The sequence below is a fragment of the Scyliorhinus torazame genome, chromosome 1, assembly GCF_047496885.1.
Source record: "Scyliorhinus torazame isolate Kashiwa2021f chromosome 1, sScyTor2.1, whole genome shotgun sequence".
In the NCBI taxonomy this organism is placed as follows: domain Eukaryota; kingdom Metazoa; phylum Chordata; class Chondrichthyes; order Carcharhiniformes; family Scyliorhinidae; genus Scyliorhinus; species Scyliorhinus torazame.
The window spans coordinates 345,770,583-345,794,293 of record NC_092707.1 but is presented as its reverse complement, the minus strand read 5'-3'; the positions used below and the strand labels follow the sequence as shown (position 1 = coordinate 345,794,293).

Genomic DNA, 23,711 nt, shown 5'->3' with positions numbered 1-23,711 from the left:
TGTATCAATTCACTGAACTCTGATCCCTTAACAATCTCAGTGCCTCATCTTATCATGGCGTATCGATCCAAATATGTTTCTTTTAGAAATGTTGTTAATTACATACGTGATCCAATTGATATGGAATCGATTCAGTAAATGATGTTGAGGGAATATATTGCCCTATTTAAAGACTATTAGACACCATGTAGCCACTGTTGCTATGAATCTAATGGTATGGATAAGTAAGAAGTTCATGATTAATTACTTCCTACTGGTCTTGCATTGAATTTTCAATATAATTTCCTGCCAAACGCAGGACACATGCAATGAATTGAATTTACCTGCCATCATCTGAAAACTACTAAAATTTAGAAGCCTTCCATTACCTTGGACAACTGCAGCCAAAATCTGGAACCAATCGATGAACCTTTGCTGTACTGCCTCCAATGCTAGTATATCCTCCCTCAAATATGGAAAACAAAGCTGCACATATGCCCCGTACAACCGTAGCAGAATTTCCTTCATAGAATCCTTGGAGTCCCTACAATGCAGAAGGAGGCCATTCGGCCCATCGAGTCAGCACCGACCCTCCTGAAGCGCACCTTACCTGGGCCCACTCCCTCGCCCTATCCCCATAACTCCAATTAACCTGTGCACCTTTTGGACAAAAAGGAGCAATTTAGCATGGCCAATCCACCTAACCTGTACACCATTGGACTGAGGGAGGAAACCGGAGCACCCGGAGGAAACCCACGCAGACACTGGGCAAAAGGGCTAACTCCACACAGTCATCCAAGGTTGGAATTGAACCGGGGTGGTTGGTGCTGTGAGGCAACGGTGCTAGCCACTGAGCTGCACCTCGTTCCTGTATTGCAGTCTCTTTGCAGTAAGGATCTTAATAAACTATTCCTGAATGCCAGTGATTTGATCATGTCAGACATTACACCAGAGCACAGTCCTGTGCCAGATTGGTAGTCAGACTTGCCCATTTCCAAATGGAGTTACCATTCAACCATAGAATTCCTACAGTGCAGATGGAGGCCATTCAGCCCATCGCGGCTGCACCAATCCTCTTAAAGAGCACCCGACCTAGCCCCATTCTTCCGCCCTATCCCGTAACCCCATAATCGCACCTAATCTGCACATTTCTGGACTGAGGAAAACAGAACAACCTGAGGAAACCCACGCAGACATGGGGATAAAGTGCAAACTCCACACAGTTACCCAGATCCGGAATTGAACCCGAGTCCCTGGCGCTGTGAGGCAACACTGTGCCGCCATGCCACCCAACTGATGGATAGTGACAGAGTAAAGGTTTTCACAGAATCAGAATCACAAACAATTCAGTGCAGAAGAGGCCCTTCAGCCTATTAAGTCTGCACCAACACATGAAAAACACATGACCTACCTATCCCATTTGGCCCGTAGCCTTGAATGTTATGACATGCCAAGTGATCATCTCAGTACTTATTAAAAGGTGTGAGGCACCCTCCCAGGCAGAGCATTCCAGACTGTCACCACCCTCTGGGTAAAAAGGAATTCTCCTGGCACCCCCCCCCCCCCCGCAAACCTTCTGCCCCCTCCTGCCCCTCACCTTTAACTTGTGCCCCTTCGTGACTGACCTTTCAACTAAAGGGAACAACTGCTCCATATTCGCCCTGTGTATCCACCCTCTTCATCCAAAGATCCACCTTCTTCATAACTTAAATGTTCCATCCCAGACAACATCCTGGTCCCCTCTGCACCCCCTCCATTGCAATCACATCATTCCTATAATGTGGTGACCAGACCTGCACACAGTACTCCAGCTGTGGCCTCATCGAAGTGCTGTACAGCTCCAACATGACCTCCCTGCTTTTGTAATCTAAGCCTCAATTTATAATGACAAGTGTTCCATATGCCATTTTCACCAGCCTGTTAACCTTCCCTTCCGCCTTCAGAGATCTATGGACAAAAATGAAGATCCCATTCATTGAATACTTCCTTGTGAAATTACTCATTTTAAAATGTATCACCTCACACTTCTCAGGGTTAAATTCCACCTGGCACTTATCTACCCATTTGACGATCCCAACTTCCTGTAACCCAAGTCGCTCAAGCTCACTGTTAACCACCCAACCAATCTTTGTGTCATCCACAAACTTAATGATCCTGCGTCCCCCCCATAGTAATCTATATCTATGTTGTTTATATAAATTACCAATAATAGGGGACCCAGCATAGGTCCCTGTGGTATTCACTGGACACGGGCTTCCAGTCACTAAAGCAGCCATCTTTAGATGACTACAACTAAGCCAATTTTGAATCCACCTCATCAAATTACCCTGTATCCCATGTGCATTTTCCTTCTTCAATAAGTTACTATGTGGGACCTTCTCAAAGGCTTTGCTGAAATCCATATAAACTACATCAACAGCACTACCCTCATCTACACACCTGGTCACCTCCTCCAAAATTCAATCTAATTTGTTGAGCATGACCTCCCTCTGACCAAACCATGCTGACTATCCCTGATCAAACCGTGCCTCTCCAAGTGGAGATAGATTATTTCCTTCAGAATTTTCTCCACTAGTTTCCCTGCCACTGGCGTGAGACTCATTGGTCTGTAGTTCCCTGGCTTATTTATACAACCCTTTTTAAGAACATTAGCTGTTCTGTAGTTCTCTGGCACCTCCCTCATGGCCAGAGAGGAATTAAAAATTGGGGTCAGAGCCCTTGCAATCTCCTCCCTCGCCACACAATTCATCCGGACTTGGAGATTTGTCCACTTTTACACCTGCTAACACCTCCAATACCTTGTCACTCCCTACTTCAATTTGCTCAAAAACCTCAGTCCCTCTCCCTGAATTCCATACCTACATCCTCATTCTCTTGGGTGAAGACGGATGTGATGCATTGGCTGATGTGTTTTGTTTTTTTCTTCTCCCTTTCTACCTTGGTGACACTAAATCAAAATACAATGCACTACCCAAGTCAGAAAGAGTAGGAGAAAAGGTGAAGTAAATTAAGAAGTAATAGTTGGGCAATCCCAAGCCATCATCAGATAATTTGGCACTTGCCAGGGAAAATAATCCGTAACCTGTTCTATGTAGCACAGAGTATTGTAGTTTCAATGGACCATAACATCATACAACCAAAAAAGATATTATCATAATTTATTTTTTCAAAAAAAGTTTGAAACTCGGGAGGGAGGTAAAAGAGGAGGGGGAGTAGCACTGTTAATTAGGGAGTGCACCGCAGCTGCAGAAAAGGAGGTCGTTGAGGAGAGTTTGTCTACTGAGTCAGTATGGGTGGAAGTCAGAAAGAAGAAAGGAGCAGTCACTTTATTGGGAGTTTTCTATAGACCCCCCCAATAGCAGCAGAGAGATAGAGGAACAGATTGGGTGGCAGATCTTGGAAAAGTGCAGAAGTAACAGTTGTCATGGGTGAATTCAACTTCCCTAATATTGACTGGAACCTCCTTAGTGCAAATGGTTTGGATGGAGCAGATTTTGTCAGGTGAGTACAGGAAGGATTCCTGACTCAATATGTAGATAGGCCGACTAGGGGGAAGGCCATATTGGACTTGGTGCTCGGCAACGGACCAGGCCAGGTGTCCGATGTCTCGGTGGGAGAGCATTTCAGCGACCACAACTCCTTGACCTTTGCCATAGCCATGGAGAGGGATAGGAACTCACAGTATGGGAAGGTATTTAATTGGGGGAGGGGAAATTATACTGCTATTAGACAGGAGCTGAGGAGCATAAAGTGGGAACAATTGCTCTTGGGGAAATGCACAACAGTAATGTGGGGGTTGTTTAAGGAGCACTTGCTGCGAGTGTTGGATAGTTTTGTCCCACTGAGACAAGGAAGGAATGGTAAGGTGAAGGAACCTTGGATGACAAGAGAAGTGGAGCTTCTAGTCAAGAGGAAGAAGGAAGCTTACGTAAGGTTGAGGAAGCAAGGATCTGACTCGGCTCTAGAGGGTTACAAGGTAGCCAGGAAGGAATTGAAAAATGGACTGAGGAGAGCTAGAAGGGGCCATGAAAAAACCCTGGCGGGAAGGATTAGGGAAAACCCCCAAGGCGTTCTACACTTATGTGAGAAATAAGAGGATGATCAGAGTGAGAGTAGGGCCGATCAAGGATAGTGGAGGGAACTTGTGCCTAGAGTTTGAGGAAGTAGGGGAGGCCCTAAATGAATATTTTGCTTCAGTATTCATAGAGAGAGGGACCTTGTTGCTCGTGAGAACAGTGTGAACCAGGTTAATAGACTCAAACAGGTTGATATGAAGAAGGAGGATGTGCTGGAAATTGTGAAAAGCATCAGGATAGATAAGTCCCCTGGGCCTGACTGGATATACCCAAGGTTATTACTGGAAGCGAGTGAGGAGATTGCGGTGCCGTTGGCGATGATCTTTGAATCCTCACTCTCCTCTGGAGTAGTACCGGATGATTGGAGGGAGGTGAATGTTGTTCCCCTGTTCAAAAAAGGGAATAGGGAAATCCCTGGGAATTACAGACCCATCAGTCTTACGTCTGTGGTGAGCAAAATATTGGAAAGGATTCTGAGAGATAGGATTTATGATTATTTTAAAAAACATAGTTTGATTAAAGATAGTCAGCATGGCTTTGTGAGGGGCAGGTCATGCCTCACAAGCCTCATTGAATTCTTTGAGGATGTGACGAGACACATTGATGAAGGTTGGGCAGTGGATGTGTTGTATATGGATTTCAGTAAGGCATTTGATAAGGTTCCCCATGGTAGCTCATTCAGAAAGTTAGGGGGCGTGGGATATAGGGAAATTTGGCTGTCTGGATACAGAATTGGCTGGCCGAAAGAAGACCGTGAGTGATAGTGGATGGAAAATATTCTGCCTGGATGTCGGTGACCAGTGGTGTCCCGCAGGGATCTGTTCTGGGACCTCTGCTCTTTGTGGTTTTTATAAATGACTTGGATGAGGAAGTGGAAGGGTGGGTTAGTAAGTTTGCCGATGACACAAAGGTTGGGGGGAGTTGTAGATAGTGTTGAGGGTTGTTGCAGGTTACAACAGGACATTGACAGGATGCAGAGCTGGGCTGAGAAGTGACAGATGAGGTTCAACCTTGATAAATGTGAAGTGATTCATTTTGGAAGGTCGAATTTGAATGCTGAATGCAGGGTTAAAGGCAGGATTCGTGGAAGTGTGGAGGTACAGAGGGATCTTGGGGTCTACGTACATAGATCCCTCAAAGTTGCCACCCAAGTTGATCGGGTTGTTAAGAAGGTGTATGGTCTGTTGGCTTTCATTAACAGGGGGATTGAGTTTAAGAGCTGTGAGGTTTAGCTGCAGCTTTATAAAACCCTGGTTAGACCACACTTGGAATATTGTGTCCAGTTCTGGTCGCCTCATTGGAAGGATGTGGATGCTTTGGAGAGGGTGCAGAGGAGATTTACCAGGATGCTGCCTGGACTGGAAGGCATGTCTTATGAAGAAAGGTTGAGGGAGCTCGGGCTTTTCTCACTGGAGCGAAGAAGGCAGAGAGGTGACTTGATAGAGGTGTACAAGGTGATGAGAGGCATGGATAGAGTGGATAGCCAGAGACTTTTCCCCATGGTGGAAATGGCTGTCACGAGGGGACATAATTTTGAGGTAATTGGGGGAAGGTATAGGGGAGATGTCAGAGGTAGGTTCTTTACACAGAGAGTGGTAGGTGTGTGGAATGCACTGCCAGCAGAGGTGGTGGGGTCAGTCAATAGGGACATTTAAGCGATTCCTAGAGAGGCACATGGACAGCAGTAAATTGAAGGGGTGTAGGTTAGGTTGATTTTAGATTAGGATAAATAGTCGGCAAACATCCTGGCTGAAGGGCCTGTCCTGTTCTATGTTCTATATTTGTCAATTTCATTTCTTTCTTTTAGAAAGGCACCTTATTAAGAATCTGTGTAGAATTTTGATCGCAATTATAAATCTCTTTGCTCTCTCTTCTGAAATTGGGAAACTGCTACCAGATTTATAAATGATGTTTGAATCAAAAAATGAGATAGAGCTTTAAAATTATTCGAGGAAATCTGTTCTTTAGCCACAGACCAGGTTGCTTAGGAGTCATATCTGCCTATTTGATGACTGACATTTTCTGTCGGTTTAGATTCCTCGTGGAGCAATGGCATTTGTAACAATTCAACAGCATCCAGTTCTGCCTGAAAAGACACTTAATGGTTTCAAGTATTTTGCACTTTCTTAATTCCTAGGAACTAAACTTCCTAACTTCCATCTGCTGCTAAGATATTCAGATATTTAGCAAAAGAAACCGAGGATTGATGAGAAGATTTTTTTTTCAGTGTTATGATCTGGAATGCACTCTCTGAAAAGGTTGTGGAAGTTGATCCAGTCATAGCTTTCAAAAGGGGTTGGATATAATCTTAAAAAGTCAAAAGAAATACAGGGTACAGGGGAAGAGCGAGGAGTGGACTAATAAGAGCTCATAGTTTAGGGGATAGAGGATTGGGTAGATAATAGTAAGCAGAAAGTAGGAACAAATGTCATTTTCAGGATGGCAAGCTGTGACTAGTGGGTTGCCACAGGGATCAGTGCTGGGGCATCAATTATTTATAATCAATATCAATGATTTGGATGAAGGAAGTGAATGTACGGTTGCTAAATTTGCTGCTGAGACTGAAGATAGGTAGGAAAATAAGTTGTGAAGAGGACATAGAGTCTACAAAGGGATTCCAGATAGGTTAAGTGAGTAAATGTACTCACGGTTGCTGAGATATTTACCCAGATGTTCCGAGCAATGGCAGTGGTAGCCGGATTGCTGCTGTGCTCAAATTCTCCCAACTTGATGCCGCTGCGCGTTTCTTCCAGAGTCTACCAAGCCCAGCTTTCACAGAAATGCGCAGCACGGTGTCCCTTTGGGAACTCCATCTGAGCAGAGCCGGGGGGAAACAGGACACGCCTCCTTTTTGCGGCACTAGCTGCCGTATGGTAAGTTTAACGGTGCAGTCTTAATGTTAGTGAATGGATGACTGAACAGGTCGGTGTGTGAAAGAGTTGGGGGGAGGGGGTTGTAGTAGTTGGGTCAAAGGGGTGGTACTGTACAGTTGTGTAGGCTTTAATGTGTAATATTTCCTGAGTACCCAAGTAAATATCGCAGATCTGTCTCTAAGTCTTCAACTCTAGATCAGAATTAGAGACATTTGTTGAGGATCCTGGGAGCAAGTGAATTGCCTATTGGAAGTTGAAACTTCCTGGACAATTCCCACGTGGGTCCACAAGTCGTGACTTCCACAGGGTCCCAATGCACATCTTTCATCATATATCTAGTCTCCAATCATCTGGAGGCACAAGATTTGTCCATAGTTCCAAAGGTACAGACACAAAGTGCCTCACCCAAGTGGCTGTGTGTGAGATTAGCTTCTTCGAAGGTAACGTGAAGTGAGAATGTAAGAACAACGTACTCCTTCCTCAGTGCCTTAGAAAGAAAAACTAGAAATTCGGCTTAAGTGAATTACTTAAAGGTCAATCCTACTTTACATTGTTTATCAAAGGGATATATGGCGGTATGCAAACATTATAGGACTCTGATGATTTCATGAAATCCAGCCTCCCCAAATTATGATTTAAACTATGGTACAGTGCGTCACAAAACTCACTGTTCAGTCTATGATTACACTAAATTTTCATTTCCTCTTCACAGTGAATTATTTCTGCTTCCTTTCTGTAGTTTAGTGATGAGGATGAAGATTTGGAGGATGAGGAGGAAGAAGACAGAAAATCAGACCAATGTGATAATACAGAGCTTCAGAAGTCCCCCTTGCCACTACAACTGATTACTGTGGAACAGCCAGTTGTTCAGGGGCCTGCATTCATGTGTGAAATGCCCAATTGTGGTGCAGTAAGTATCAGTTGTTGGCTTCAAGGTTTGATGAATAAGATGCAGCCCACCTAATTTGTACCTTTTGGATTAGTCGTTTGGTAGTACAGAACTTGAGTATTGTTCAAGCTTTTCATCTTGCACTTATCAGGACAATTCGTAGGAGTAAGAAATGTAAAGGGAATAACAATTTATACTTCATGAGAAGAGAATGCTGGTTGGTTGGCGAGTAGACTCTGATTGGTAACGGCATTGCCATGGAGAATGCACCAGTTAACTGATGACAGACAGTTAACTGCCAAGCTTTGTTTCAATTCAAACCAGGCAGGTTGCCTCTGGCCAAGGCATTGCCCTGGGGAATGAGCCAAAGAATAGCTGTTGCCTATTTTGTTTAGTTGAAACAGATGCTGTGTACACACACATGTTCTTTCTGTACATGTACACATATTGCACCTCTGCCAATCAGAATCCATTTGCCAACCAGCCAGCACTCTCTTCTCATGATGTATAGATTGTTGTGTACTTAACATTTGGTATTATAGGTTCTTGTGCTGATGAGTGCAAGATGAAAAGTTTCAGCAACAGGTCTTCACACATAAAAGGTCTTTTATTCACCTTTAGTAAGCTTAGGTCAGAGGTTCTCAAATATTTGTGCCCCCATTTGGGAATTCCAGGTGTCATTCAAGTTTCCTGCTTCCCACACCCACTTTCTAAGAAATTGTATATTTACAGCACTCCAAATTGATAGTCCTATTGGTTTATAAAGCTGGAGGGGAAAAAGGTGTTCAAAATGCTCACCCTGCCTTCAGCCATTAGGAATTGGGTGTTAAAATGGCCAACTATTTGGACAAGGATGGATTTGTCAAGTAGAGCAAGCAAGAATTTGCTGGGGGGAAATGGTGTTTGACAAATTTGATTGAGTTTTTTGATGAAGTATCAAGGATGGTGAATGGGGACGGTGTAGTTAAGTTGTCCATAAATTACCACATTTGATAAATTACCACATATTAGACCCTCTGGCTCATCGCCCATTGTGCTCCTCTGAAACTGACCAATAAATTGAAATGACTAAAGAATGGGACAGCCTAAAGCTTATTGTATTGCAGTCCAAGGAAAAGAAGGGGCCCAAGAATACTTTAATGTTAGCTTTCCTTAGGCTTAGAAATCTTAAAATATTTAGTGTTGAAATTACTGATAAAGTTTGGTTCTGCACATCTGAATGATTAATACTTCAGTCGTATTCCTTTGCGCAAAGAAAATGTGAAATCATTGCAATTCTTAGACAGACAATTTGGGGGAAATGGAACCATGATGCCACCTGCTGGTATGATCATTATAAAGATCAGTACGTGCAAAGAAAGCTATTGCGAGAAATGTGGAATAATTATTTCATTACTGCAACACTTCTTAATCTCAACAAACATCTTAATACAATGCTCTGTGTTCAAATGTCGGCTGAATATCAGACTGCCAAGCTTCAATGAGAAATGGCATGTTCTGTAATGCCTTGTGCACGAAGTGCCAATAATGCATCTCCCAATAGCATCACTGCCACAATGTGGGTGCTTTGCATGCTCCACACAAACAAATTCACCTCAGCAGGTAGTATGTGATAACTGAATTTGTATAATTTTCTGGTGCTTTGCACTTTTGCTCATGCTGACTGCCAGGGCTGGCACAGGAGCCAACCTTACAATTTTTAAGCATGGGATGTGTGTGGATATCAACATAATCACAGCAAACTAGAAGTAATTTGTTCCAGTTGAAGACATTTCAACAGCTTTATCTAAATGCTTCAAGTGTTTTGTTATATAGGTTTTACTCTATGGAGCACCATTTGGGGAACACGCTAGGAACATAACACCAAATGAAATCTGCTAGTTTTATGTTTAAAAAAAAATCACAGCATTGCTATAAAAAAAATAAGAGACTGTTTTAGAAAGAGTAGGCCAAGCAACCCTTGGAGCCTGCTCCGCCTTCATTATGATCATGTCTGATCATCCTACTCACTAACCTGTTCCCGCTTTTTCCCCATACACTTTGATCCCTTTGGTCCCAAGAGCTTTTTCTAACTCCTTCAAACCATACAATGTTTTGGCCCCAACTGCTTTCTGTGGTAGCAAGTTCCACAGGCTCACCATTCTCTGGGTTAAGATAGATGTCTCCTGACCTCCGGGTGCGGCTATGCAGAGCTAGGTCGCATATTCGGCAGCTCCAGCTTGGAACGGAGTTTTGGGCTCGTTTACAGGGCCCCCACGGCATTTGTTTGACATTTCCCGGTGTGGGAAGAAGGCTGCAGCATTCCCCCGACAGTGTCCCCCAGGAAGGGTATGTCTCTTGGATGCCAGACACGGCAGAAACAGTAAAAGATTTGGCTGCAACTGCAGGATAAACAGGGCCTCTTCCAGCATGCCGGCGGGGGAAGGGCAAGCTTAAAGCTGCAAGCTGACCTGAGGGCCTGTATCAAAGGTGAATTCTAGCAGCAGAGGGAACAACTGTGAAAAGATCTCATCAAGGCCACTGAAGGGACTTCCGGTTGCGGTGATGCCTAGCTAGCCGCACGTTTCGGCGGCTCCAGCTCCGACGGAGCTTCGGGCTCTTTTAAGAGCCCCAACGGGGAATTTTTCGACGACGCAACCCGGTGTGGGGTGTGAGAGAAGGGAGTCCCCCCCCAAACGAAGGAGGAAAAAACCGGCGGCGGCGGCTGCAGCGCGAGGAATCGTCGACCAAAGGGTCAGAAAGAGAGAAGTACAAGATGGCGGCGGAGAAAGCGCAGGCGACATGGGGGCCTGAGCAGGATGAAATCGTGAGACGGTGCGTGGAGCTGCTGAAGAGGGAGGTGCAGACCCCGATGCTACAGGCAATTGAGGGGCTCAAGGAGACATTAAAGACCCAGGAGACTGAGCTCCGCGTGGTGGAGCAGAAGGTGACAGATATTGAGGACGAGATCCTGGGCCTGGCGGTTCAGACTCAGACGCACGAGGCACTTCATAAAAAGTGTACTGAAAGGATCGAGGCCCTAGAAAACGGAGCGCGAAGGAAGAACCTTCGGATACTGGGTCTCCCTGAGGGTGTGGAAGGAGTGGACTGTGGAGAGTACGCAAGTAAGATGCTGAGCTCACTGATGGGTGCTGAGGCCCCTGCGGGCCCCATGGAGGTGGAGTGGGCAAATCGGATTCCGTCGAGAAGACCAAAAGCGGGAGAACCACCGAGGGCGATAATCGTGCGATTTTACCGCCTTAAGGACAGAGAAGAGGTCCTGAGATGGGCTAAAAAGGTGCGGAGTAGCAGATGGGAGAATGCTGTGGTACGGATATACCAGGATTGGAGTGCGGAGGTGGCGAGAAGGAGGGCGAGCTTCAACCGAGCCAAAGAGGTGTTGCATAAAAGGAAGGTGAAGTTTGGGATGCTGCAGCCGGCAAGACTATGGGTCACGTATCAGGAGAGACACTATTATTTCGAGACGGCGGAGGAAGCATGGTCCTTCATCAAAGAAGAGAAATTGGACCGGAACTGAGGGACTGATGCTGCAGGAAATGTTACTGTTAATGTTTTTGTTAATGTTACAGTGGAAGTTAATTGAGAAGTAAACCGGGAAGGGGGGAGACATTGGGGAAATGTGGGTGCCGGTGAGGGGGGAAAGACGGGACATAGTCGGAGAATGGGGAAGGAGGGGGGGAGGGGAAAGGGAGCTGCGCCATAAGAGGCGGGTCAGGTAAAGGGATGTTCCCGCGCCAGAAAGAATAAGGCGGGAAGACAGGCGCAAAGCGGATGGGAGTTCCCCCACACGGGGGGGGTCGAGGAGTGAGCAGGAGTAGCCGGGGTCAGTTGAAGTCAGCTGACTTACGGAAGTGATATGGGGGGAGCAATCATGCTAGATAGGGATCTAGCGGGGGGGGGGGGGGGGGGGGGGGGGGGGGGGGGAACAACTGGGTTGCTGCTGCGGAAATCCAAAAGGAAATGGCTAAAGAGTGGGTGGGCGGGGATGGTGTGCGACGCTGGGGGAGCGAGCGGGAGCGCAGAGGCGGGATATGGGACTGGCCTTGAGAAGGTAATGGCTAGTCGACACGGGAGGGGGGCAGGTAGCCCCCTAGTGAGGCTGATCACGTGGAACGTGAGAGGCCTGAACGGACCGATTAAAAAGGGCCCGAGTGCTCGCGCATTTGAAAGGACTAAGGGCAGACGTGGTTATGCTCCAAGAGACGCACCTAAAGGTGGCGGACCAAGTTAGACTAAGGAAAGGATGGGTGGGACAGATGTTCCACTCAGGACTGGACGCAAAGAACAGAGGGGTGGCCATTTTGGTGGGGAAACGGGTAGAATTTGAAGCAAAGAACATCGTAGCAGATAGCGGAGGTAGATATGTAATGGTGAGTGGTAGGCTGGAGGGAATGGAGGTCGTGTTGGTTAATGTGTATGCCCCAAATTGGGACGATGTGGGATTCATGAGACGGATGCTGGGGCGTATACCGGACCTGGAGGCAGGAAACTTGATTTTAGGAGGGGACTTTAATACGGTGCTGGACCCGGGGCTAGATAGATCCAGCTCAAGGACCGGAAGAAGGCCGGCAGCGGCCAAGGTACTTAAGGGGTTTATGGACCAAATGGGGGGAGTGGATCCATGGCGATTTCTTAGACCTAGGGCGAGGGAGTTTTCCTCCTTCTGCCATGTCCATAAAGTGTACTCCCGGATAGATTTTTTTGTGTTGGGAAGGTCGTTGATCTCTAGGGTGGAAGAAGCTGAGTACTCAGCCATAGCGGTTTCGGATCATGCCCCACATTGGGTGGACCTGGAATTAGGAGAGGACAGGGAGCAGAGAACACTCTGGCGATTAGATGTGGGACTGATGGCGGATGAGGGAGTGTGTGCAAGAGTGCGGGGGTGTATTGAGAGATACATGGAGGTCAATGACGACGGCGAGGTCCCTGTGGGAGTGGTCTGGGAAGCATTAAAAGCGGTGGTCAGAGGAGAGCTGATCTCTATTGGGGCCCACAAAAGGAAAACAGAGGCCAAGGAAAGGGAAAGATTACTGGGGGAGATTTTAAGGGTGGACAGGGAATTTGCAGAGACCCCGGAGGAGGAATTGTACAGGGAGAGGAGATGACTCCAGACGGAGTTTGACCTTGTGACCACCAGAAAGGCGGATGTACTGTGGAGGAAGGCACAGGGGAGGAGGTATGAATATGGGGAAAAGGCTAGTTGCCTGTTGGCGCATCAATTGCGAAAGAGGGCAGCAGCGAGGGAGATAGGAGGAATTAGAGACGAAAGGGGAGACACGGTGCGAAGGGCAGGAAAGATAAATGAGGTGTTCAAGACCTTCTATGAGGAACTGTATAGGTCTCAACCCCCAGAGGGCGAAGAGGGGATGCGGCAGTTCCTGGACCAATTGAGGTTCCCGAAAGTGGAGGAGCAGGAGGTGGCAGGCCTGGGGGCGCCGATTGAGGTGGACGAGGTTATTAAGGGACTGGGAAGCAGGGAAGGCCCCGGGGCCAGACGGGTTCCCGGTGGAATATTACAGAAAATATGTGGACTTGTTGGCCCCGTTGATGGCGAGGACGTTCAATGAGGCCAGGGAAGGGGGGACTCTACCCCCGACGATGTCGGAGGAGACGATATCGCTAATTTTGAAGAGGGACAAAGATCCGTTGCAGTGCGGGTCCTATAGACCTATTTCACTATAGAATGTGGACGCCAAATTGCTGGCAAAGGTACTGGCATCGAGGATAGAGGACTGTGTCCCGGGGGTGGTGCACGAAGACCAGACAGGGTTCGTAAAAGGGAGACAACTGAATGTTAACGTGCAACGACTATTAGGGGTGATAATGATGCCCCCAGTGGAGGGGGAGGCAGGGATAGTGGCGGCAATGGACGCAGAGAAGGCATTTGATAGGGTGGAGTGGGAGTATTTATGGGAAGTGTGAAGGAGGTTTGGGTTTGGGAACGGGTTTATTAGCTGGGTTAGACTTCTTTATGGGGCTCCAATGGCAAGCGTAGTTACAGGTCGAAATAGATCGGAGTATTTTCGATTATATAGGGGAACAAGACAGGGATGCCCGCTGTCTCCATTGTTGCTCGCGTTGGCAACTGAACCTCTGGCCATGGCATTGAGAGACTCCAGGAAATGGAGAGGGGTGATTAGAGGGGGAGAAGAACACCGAGTCTCGTTATATGCAGATGACCTATTGTTATACGTGTCGGACCCAGCGGGGGGGATGATAGAGGTTATGCGAATTTTGAGGGGGTTCGGGGAATTCTCGGGGTATAGGCTAAACATGGGGAAGAGTGAATTATTTGTGATACATCCAGGGGACCAGAGTAGAGAGATAGAAGGCTTACCGCTAAGGAAAGTGGAAAGAAACTTCCGATACCTGGGGTTCAGATCGCTAGGAGCTGGGGAACCTTGCACAGACTTAATCTGACACGGCTGGTAGAACAAATGGAGGAGGACTTCAAGAGGTGGGACATGCAGCCTCTATCGCTGGCGGGCAGGGTGCAAGCAATTAAGATGATGGTCCTCCCGAGGTTCTTATTTGTATTTCAATGTCTCCCTACACTAATCACCAAGACCTTTTTTAATAAAATAGCTAGGAGCATCACGAGCTTCGTGTGGGCAGGGAAAGTTCCGAGAGTAAGGAGGGGGTTCCTTCAGCGCAGTAGGGACAGAGGAGGACTGGCACTACCGAACTTGGGTGATTACTATTGGGCCGTCAATGTGGCAATGATACGTAGATGGATGATGGAGGGTGAGGGAGCAGCGTGGAAAAGACTGGAGAGAAAGTCCTGTAAAGGGACGAGTTTAGAGGCGCTGGTGACGGCGCCGCTACCGTTCTCACCTAAAAGGTTTACCACAAACCCAATGGTGGCGGCAACACTGAATACCTGGGGACAGTGGAGGCGACAGAGAGGGGTGCGGGGAGCCCTGGTGGGGTCCCCTATCAGGAACAACCATAGGTTCGCCCCAGGAAGAATGGATGGAGGATTTCAGAGCTGGTACCAGTTGGGAATTAGGAAGGTGGGAGATTTATTTATAGATGGGACTTTTGCGAGCTTGGGAGCATTGGAGGAAAAGTATAAGTTGCCCTGGGAAAATTTCCTGCGATATATGCAGGTGAGGGTGTTTACTAGACAACAGGTGAGGGAATTTCCGTTGCTCCCGACACAGGGGATACAGGACAGGGTGCTTTCAGGGGTGTGGGTCGGAGAGGGCAAGGTGTCAGAGATTTATCGAGAGATGAGGGAAGAGGGGGAGGAGTCGGTGGGCGAACTAAAAGGAAAGTGGGAAGAAGAATTAGGGGAGGAGATAGAGGAGGGTATGTGGGCTGATGCCCTAAGCAGGGTAAATTCCTCTTCCTCATGCGCCAGGCTTAGCCTGATTCAATTTAAGGTGCTACATAGAGCACACATAACGGGGGCAAGATTGAGCAGGTTCTTTGGAGTGGAGGACAAATGTGGGAGGTGTGGCGGGAGCCCGGCAAACCACGCACATATGTTTTGGGCGTGCCCGGCACTGGAAGGGAGTGACGGGAGTGATTTCGAAGGTGGTGAAGGCCCGGGTCAAACCAGGCTGGGGGTTAGCTCTATTTGGAGTTGCGGAAGAGCCGGGAGTGCAGGAGGCGAAAGAGGCCGATGTCATGGCCTTTGCGTCTCTAGTAGCCCGGCGCAGGATCCTACTCATGTGGAAGGAGGCGAAACCCCCCGGACTGGAGGCCTGGGTAAATGATATGGCGGGGTTCATTAAACTGGAGCAGATAAAGTTTGCCCTGAGAGGATCGGCTCAAGGGTTCACCAGGCGGTGGCAGCCATTTCTCGACTACCTAGGGGAACGTTAGAGGGAAGACAGATGACCAGCAGCAGCAACCCAGGGGGAGGGGGGGGGGGTTTAGTTTAGTTTAGGTCAATAGACAATGGGGTTTTGTTACCTGTGTATTGTTAAACATTTCTGTTTTGTTATTGTTTCGTTTGCTTTGTAAGAGGGAAAAATTGTTGTTTGGAAAAAATTTTCAATAAAATATATTTTTAAAAAAAAGATAGATGTCTCCTAGAATATCACGATGGCATTTTAATAATGAATTTTAGACAAACCATATTAATATTTCAAATTGGACATAAGGTGGTGGTAACATAGAAACTGTCATCAATATCATTGTTGGAGTACTCTTTATTTTAAATGGTTAGGTTCTCTCTTAAAATATTTTTATTGAAGTTTGCAAATTTACATCACGCAAAATGAAAAAAATGGATGAGATCGTAACAGTTTGTATGTTGTTCCTATTCGATGCCTCCCCCCCCCACACACACACACGCGCATACACACACACTTTCCCCTCTTATACTATTTCCGGGTCTTATACTGGGCCCTTTCTTTTACCTTTTATCATAGCTGGTTTGTTTGGTGTTTGTTTTTTTCTTGTGGCTTTTTGTTGGATCCTCTGATCCCTGTGTCGGCCTCTCTCTGCGTTACCCCTTGGTGTTTCCTCGGGTTTCTTGCCCCCCCCCCCCATACCTGTCTGCTTTCTGTGGCTCCTGTGCGTTCCCCCCCACCACACTCTTTCCCCCCCACCCCCGTTCTATCAGTTGTTGGCTTTGAATAGGTATTGGAACAGGCTGATGAATGGCCTCCCATGTTTCCTGAAAGCCACCTTCCAACCTTCGGATGGTGCACTTGATCTTCTCTAGATGGACAAATTCCAATAGGTCTGCCAGCCAGTCTGCAGCTGTGGGTCGTACTGCTGATCACTAGCAAAGCCGGATTCTCCGGTGGGCGACTAGGAAAGCAAATGCAAGGCTGTCGGCCTCTTCCCCATATGAAGCTTTGGCTGGTCCGATACCCCAAAGACTGCCACTCTTGAGCACAGCTCCAGCCTCACCCCCACAACTTTGGACATTGCCTCAAAGAAGGCTGTCCAGAACCCGACAAGCCTGGGGCATGCCCAGAGCACGTTGGCGCGGTTGGCCGGGCCTCCCTGGCACCGCTCACACTTGTCCTCCACCTCCGGGAAAAACCTGCCCATCCAGGTTCTTGTCAGGTGTGTTCTGTGCACCACTTTAAACTGCATGAAGCTTAGCCTTGCAGAGGAGAAAGTGGAGTTGGCCCTGCCAAGTGCTTCGCTCCAGAGTCCCCACCCTACTTCCGTCCCTAACTTTCCTCCCATTTCTCCCTTGTTCTGTCCAGTGGGGAGGTGTGTCCTTTTTAAAAGTCGCCCGTATTTGTCCCCGCAGTTCCCCTTTTCCAGACTGTCCGCGCCCAGTAATTCCTCCAGCATTGTGTCTCTCACGTCCTAGGGTACCTTGTCATCTCCTTGCGGAGAAAGCTTTTGATTTGCAAATGTTGGAGTTCTTGTCCATTCGGTAGATACAGTCTCTCTGTCAGCTCTTCGAATGTCGCAAGCCCCCCGTGTAAAAGTCCCTAACTGTCATTATCCCCCCTCCAGTCCTGTCTCCACCTCTGAAAGGCGGCATCTAGCATAGCTGCTTCCTAGTGCTAGCTTTCCCTGCTAGTGTGGTGGCCCCCCCTCCCGGGATTGCTCTGACCGCCTCCTGCGCCCATTCCATTGGGGTCCTCTCTGTCTCCTTCCCACCCTCTCCAGCGCTCTACTGCCCTCGCTCCTTCCTTCCTATGAGCTGGTGCTCCAGCTCATAGCGAGTGAGTGCCATCCCGCACAAAAATTGTCCATGCCCGTAACTTCTTCCTTCCTGCGCCTTCCTCACCGCTGCTTTGTTTGCCTTTTGTCCCGGCCATTCGCACACACAAACTTATCCACTACTGCTGGGGTGGTGAAATAGTGTTCTTTATTCTGGCATGTTACCCAGACCCTGGCTGGGAATAACATCCCGAATTTGATATCGTTCTTGTACAGGGCCGACTTCGTCTGGTTGAACTCGGCCCTGGGCTTTGCTAGGGCCACCCCAATGTCCTGATACTTGTTCCATGACCTTCCCAACTGATAGCGTTGGTCTGCCAAGCCCAGCGCAGGATCCTGTCCCAATCCTGGTCCCTGTGCAGCCTGGCGATTGTTGCTCTCGGCTGCTGCTTTGGTTTGAGTGACCTGTGTGCCCTGTCGATCACCGGAGGTTTGGAGAAGCTGTCTCTTCCAACCAAGTTTCCTAGCATTTGGGCCACGTACTCAATCGGGTCTTTGCCCTCGATCCCCTCTGGCAGGCCCACTATCTGTATATTCTAAAAGCCTGGATGAGTTCTCCTGATCCTCGACCTTCCCCTTCAGGCTCCTTTGGGTTACCATCTACCTCTTTATCTCTGCCTTCAGGGCAATGATCCTGTCGCTCTGGTTAGTTGATGCTTTTTCAAGCTCTGCATCGTCCTTCCCTGCGCCTCCAGCTTCTTTCCCATCCCATCGAGCGGCATCTGCATGGCGGCCCGTGCCTCCACCCTGACCGCCACCTGGACCTCCACTTTTATCTCATCCTTCATTGCGATCAGCTTCTTAGTGAGGAACGACTTCCATCCCCCTCACCAGGTGGGGGGGCGGGGAGCCCGTCGTCCGGGTTGTCAGTCTCTCTCTCTTGGGGGTGGCTGGAGATCCCTCGCCTTGTGGGTTCACTGACTCGCTGGCTGCTCTTGCCCTTTTCCACTGTATCTGGCTTCCCTGCAGTTTCTCAAGCTGCTGTTTGCTGGCATATTACTCTTCTTTTTTGCCTTTTTAATTAAGGAGCTGAATGAGTCCAAATTGTTGGGCTAAATTCGGCCAAAAGTGTCTATTTTGCAGTATTCTGGAGGATAATATAATCGCTTATTGTCACAAGTAGGCTTCAATGAAGTTACTGTGAAAAGCCCCTAGTTGGCACATTCCAGTGCCTGTTCGAGGAGGCCGGTACGGGAATTGAACCCACGCTGCTGGCATTTTTCTGCATTACATGCCAGCTGTTTAGCCCATTGTGCTAAACCAGCCCACTGTGCTAAACCAGGGAGAGCCACCTGATGTGCAACGACTCAGCACACCCCTGTCAAATTAAACTATTGTCCTCTTTTTACTCCAAGTAATTCATCACAGTGGTCCTCTGAATGATTTTTTAAAAACTTACTGAAAATCCCTTGTATTGTTGAATTGACTTGGAGTTCCAGTATAGTAGGGTGGGTAAAATTAATCTCTCTTTTTTTTCACCTTTTCTTTTCTTTTAAGATATTCAGCTCCAAACAGGCTTTAAATGGCCATGCACGTATTCACGGAGGTTCAAACCAGATCCCAAAGCTGACTTCTGCGGCTAAACCTAAAGTGGGAGGACTTCAGCCTGGCTACACCTCTATGAAGAACTCTCCTGCACACAGCACAACTAGTGGTGAAACAGACGCTGTTACAATTTTCCCTTGCAAGGAATGTGGAAAGTAAGTTAGATGCCGTTTCTTCTCTTCTCTCCCCTACGGCGCCCGTTCGGGACTTGTGGGAGGAAACCGCAGCACCCGGAGGAAGCCCACGCAGACACGGGGAGAACGTGCAGACTCTGCACAGACAGTGACCCAAGCCGGGAATCGAACCCAGGTCCTTAGCACTGGAAACTACAGTGCTAACCACTGCTACCCTGCCACCTATAAACCATTTTTTAAAATTTAGAGTACCCAATTGATTTTTTCCAATTAAGGGGCAATTTAGCGTGGCCAATCCACCTAACCCGCACATCTTTGGGTTGTGGGGGCGAAACCCACGCAAACATGGGGAGAATGTGCAAACTCCACACCGACAGTGACCCAGAGCCGGGATCGAACCTAGGACTTCGGCGTTGTGAGGCAGCAGTGCTAACACACTGCGCCACCGTGCTGACCCCCGTAATGTTTTGGTTTTTTAAAAATAATTTTTATTCAATATTTTTCACAGATTATCACAACAGAAAAATAGACCCCCCTTTACACAAATGATGAAACACCAAGAACAAAAGTGCATAAATAAACAAATAAACGTTAAACAGTAAACAGTAGTGCATCCCCTACTAGACACAAACTCCTCCCCCCCCCCTCCCTCGCGCAAGAGGAGGAACAGTTTTCCCTTCCCAGGGCCTCCACCCACATGCCCTCGTCGATCTCCTCCCCCAGCTCCTCCTCCCACTTAACTTTTAACTCCTCCGCCAAGACCTCCTCCTCCTCCTGCATCACCTGATAAGTTGCCGAGATCCTACCCTCTCCAACCCACACCCCCGAAAGCACCCTGTCCTGGACCCTGCGCGCCGGCAGCAGCGGAAACTCCACCCCTTGTCACCTAACGAACGCCCTTACCTGCAAATATCTGACCGCATTTCCAAGGGGGAGCCCGAATTTCTCCTCCAGCTCCCCTAGGCTCGCAAACTTCCCGTCTATGACCAAGTCCCCCATCCTCCTAATACCATCCTCCTAATACCTGTCCTGTGCCAACTCAGGAACCCCCCATCCATTTTCACCGGGACAAACCGATGGTTCTCCTGTATCGGGGACCACACCAAAGTCCCCACCTCCCCCTTGTGGCGTCTCCATTGCCCCCAGAATTTGAGGGTCGCTGCTACCACCGGGCTCGTGTTGTACCTCGTCGGAGGAAGCGGCAGCGGTGCCGTCACCTGCTCCCCCAGCCTCGTGCCCACACAGGACGCCATCTCCAGCCTCTTCCATGCTGCCCCCTCCCCCTCCATTACCCACTTGCGTATCATCGCCACGTTGGCAGCCCAATAGTACTCACATAAGTTTGGCAACGCTAACCCCTTCCTGTCCCTGCTCCGCTCCAAGAGCACCTTTCTCACCCCCGGGGTCATCTTCGCCCATACGAGCCCCATAATATTCCTGTTAACCCACTTAAAGAAGGCCTTAGGGATCAGGATGGGGAGGCACGGAAACAAAAACCTCGGGAGCACCATCATTTTAACCGACTGCACCCTACCCGCCAGGGAGAGCGGCAGCATATCCCACCTTTTGAACTCCTCCTCCATTTGCTCCAGCAGCCTCGTTAAGTTGAGCTAATGCAGGGCCCCCAGGGGGATAGAGGACACCCCTGCCTCATCCCTCGGTATAGCTGGAAATATTCCGACCTCCTCCTGTTCGTGGCCACACTCGCCACCGGGGCCTCGTACAGCAACCTCACCCAGCTGACGAACCCCTCCCCGAACCCAAACCTCCTCAACACCTCCCACAGGTACCCCCACTCCACCCTATCAAAGGCCTTCTCCGTGTCTATAGCCGGCACTATCTCCGCCTCCCCTCCACCGCTGGCGTCATAATTACATTCAGCCCACGTACGTTGGTATTCAACTGCCTCCCTTTCACAAAACCCATCTGATCCTCGTGTATGACCCCTGGAACACAGTCCTCAATCCTCATGGCCAATACCTTTGCTAGCAGTTTCGCATCCACATTAAGGAGTGAAATCGGCCTCCTCGTCCGCCAACAACCCCACCTCCAAGCGCTACAGCGGGTGCTGGTCCCTCTCCTCCCCCAGCTCGAGATCCACCCAATGCGGGGCATGGTCAGAGATGGCTATCGCCGAATACTCCGTGTCCTCCACCCTCGGAATCAGCGCCCTGCTCATTACAAAAAAGTAAATCCGAGAGTAGGCCTTATGAACATGGGAGAAGAATGAGAATTCCCTGGCCCCGGCCTCGCAAACCTCCACGCATCCACTCCTCCCATCTGGTCCATAAACCCCCTCAGGACCTTGGCCGCCACCGGCCTCCTGTCCGTCCTAGACCTAGAGCGATCCAATGTCGGATCCAGCACCGTGTTGAAGTCCTCCCCTATTATCAAGCCCCTATTATCAAGCCCCCTGTCTCCAAGTCCGGGATCCAGCCCAACATGCGCTGCATGAACCCCGTATCGTCCTAATTCGGGGCGAATACATTTACCAAGACCACCCCCACCCCCTGCAGCTTACCACTCACCATCACATACCTACCTCCATTGTCTGCCACGATGCTCAACGCCTCAAACGACAACTGCTTCCCCACCAAAATCGCCACCCCCAGGTTTTTTGCATCCAACCCCGAATGGAACACCTGCCCTACCCACCCCTTTCTTAGCCTTACCTGATCTGCCACCTGCAGATGCGTTTCCTGGAGCATGACCACATCTGCCTTCAGCCCCTTCAGGTGCGCGAACACATGGGCCCATTTGACCTACCTGTTCAGGCCTCTTACATTCTAGGTTATCAGCCGGATCAGGGGGCTGGGCCCCCCCCCCACCGATTTAGCCATAACCCTTTCTAGACCAGCCACGTGCCCGCGCCCCCCGTGGCAGACCCCCGCCCCGACCTCCTCTACAGACTCCAGCTCCCCCTTAGCCATTCCAGCAGCAACCCGGTTTTCCACTCCCCCGTAATGTTTTTTAATCAACAGCCCATTTTGATAGTTTGGTTTTATTTCATCTTGGTTTCATTCAGATTTGGAATAAAATAACCATTGCTTTCTTGCATTTTAACTAAGTGTACATGAAAATGAAAAAAATGAAAACCGCTTATTGTCACAAGTAGGCTTCAAATGAAGTTACTATGAAAAGCCCCTAGTCGCCACATTCCGGCGCCTGTTCGGGGAGGCTGATACGGGAGTTTTAAGACATAGTTTTAAACATAGTTTTAAGTGTCAGTTCAATGTTTCAGGATGTTCTACAAGATTAAAAGCAGAAATGCTCATATGAAAACACATAGACAGCAGGAAGAACAGCAGCGTCTGAAGGCACAGAAAGCTCTTGAAGTTGGTGAAATAGCAACTATAGCCAGATCTGCTACGCCAGTAGCACATGTGTTACTTCATCCAGATCACATGAGTATGGTAAAGCGACAGATTGAAGTGGAGGATAATGACATCATTCAGGATTTAGAAGATGTGATGGAGGAATCTGATGTCATGGATACAGACCTACTTTTAGATGGGGAAGATGGAGAATTTCTCCAGGATGATGATTTGTAAATCTGTTTATATTTTTTTTATATTCTAGAAAAAGTAACTGAATTACAAATAATTGAACAAACTTGCTACTTTTTTCTAAGTCATCAGGAAGTCCCAAGGCTAGCTCAAATACAGTCTGCATAACACATCCCAGGAGAGTTGCATATAAATAAAACTATTCTTGACTTGCCTCTTTGTCATTTATACCATTACGTAGGCATCACAAAGACTTACGGACTTCTATTTTCCCTCTCAGCTGCTTGTTAAAAGTTACTTCAAAGCATTGAAACCAAACGGGTTTTTTGCTAAAGATAAAAGTTTTGTGTCTTGAGTATCAGTTTCAGAAATGGAATTGTCTACTTTCAAATAAAATGAAACAAAAGGTGTAAATAGGGTTCAAAATTATATATATTTTAAAAAGAAATTGTCAAATCTGATTTGTTTACGGATTTATTTAACTGCTGTTCCTTGGTGTTATCTAGCAGGTAGGGTGTAAATACTTTATATCGCAAAACTCTATTACGAAAGCAAAATATTTTTGAAAGTACAAGATGCCTAAGAATGAAGACCTTTCGCTGAGGCTCTCTTCTGTTATTACAATGTTGTACAGATTTATTAAAGCTTTATTTTATTTTGGGGTATCTGTAGTGGCCAGACTGCATGCCTTTTACTCCATAATGTAATTTATTTTTTTTATTGCACTTGTTTTTTTTCTACGGAGTGTATGGAACCCTTTCCGTACATGATCATCTTTCCGCTACAACTGAATGCAGTGTCTTTGTCGCATTATAAATGAAGCACTATGTATAGACCAGTGAATGACTTCACTTTGTGAAATACTTTTGTTGTATATGCAAAAAAAAAAAACATTTAAGAAGATTTCTGTGCCATGTTCTTGGGAAGGCTGTGTATTTAAAAAAAAAAGTAATGGCATCTTTAAAATAAGCAGTATTTTCTTGTGAATTTGCTACTCGCTTTCACAACAAATATGTTGTGCTTGAATATGTACCCTTGTTTTTTTTTTTAAAGAAAATTTGATGGGA

At 47.8% G+C, this 23,711-nt stretch overlaps 1 protein-coding gene across 10 annotated transcripts in view; it reads left to right on the top strand.

The window, feature by feature from the left end:
* Positions 1–23,711, top strand: part of LOC140425573 (transcriptional-regulating factor 1) — a 322,969-nt gene extending 299,258 nt beyond the window's left edge. For 8 of the 10 annotated variants that reach the window (XM_072510059.1, XM_072510041.1, XM_072510032.1 and 5 more), the window contains 4 exons: positions 6,809–6,928; positions 7,668–7,838; positions 18,957–19,159; positions 22,380–23,711. In XM_072510059.1, coding sequence (XP_072366160.1) covers positions 6,809–6,928; positions 7,668–7,838; positions 18,957–19,159; positions 22,380–22,689 — 804 coding nt within the window. In that variant the 3' untranslated portion in view covers positions 22,690–23,711. The remainder of the gene's footprint in view (positions 1–6,808; positions 6,929–7,667; positions 7,839–18,956; positions 19,160–22,379) is intronic. The other 2 variants (XM_072510085.1, XM_072510103.1) reach the window with 1 other exon arrangement.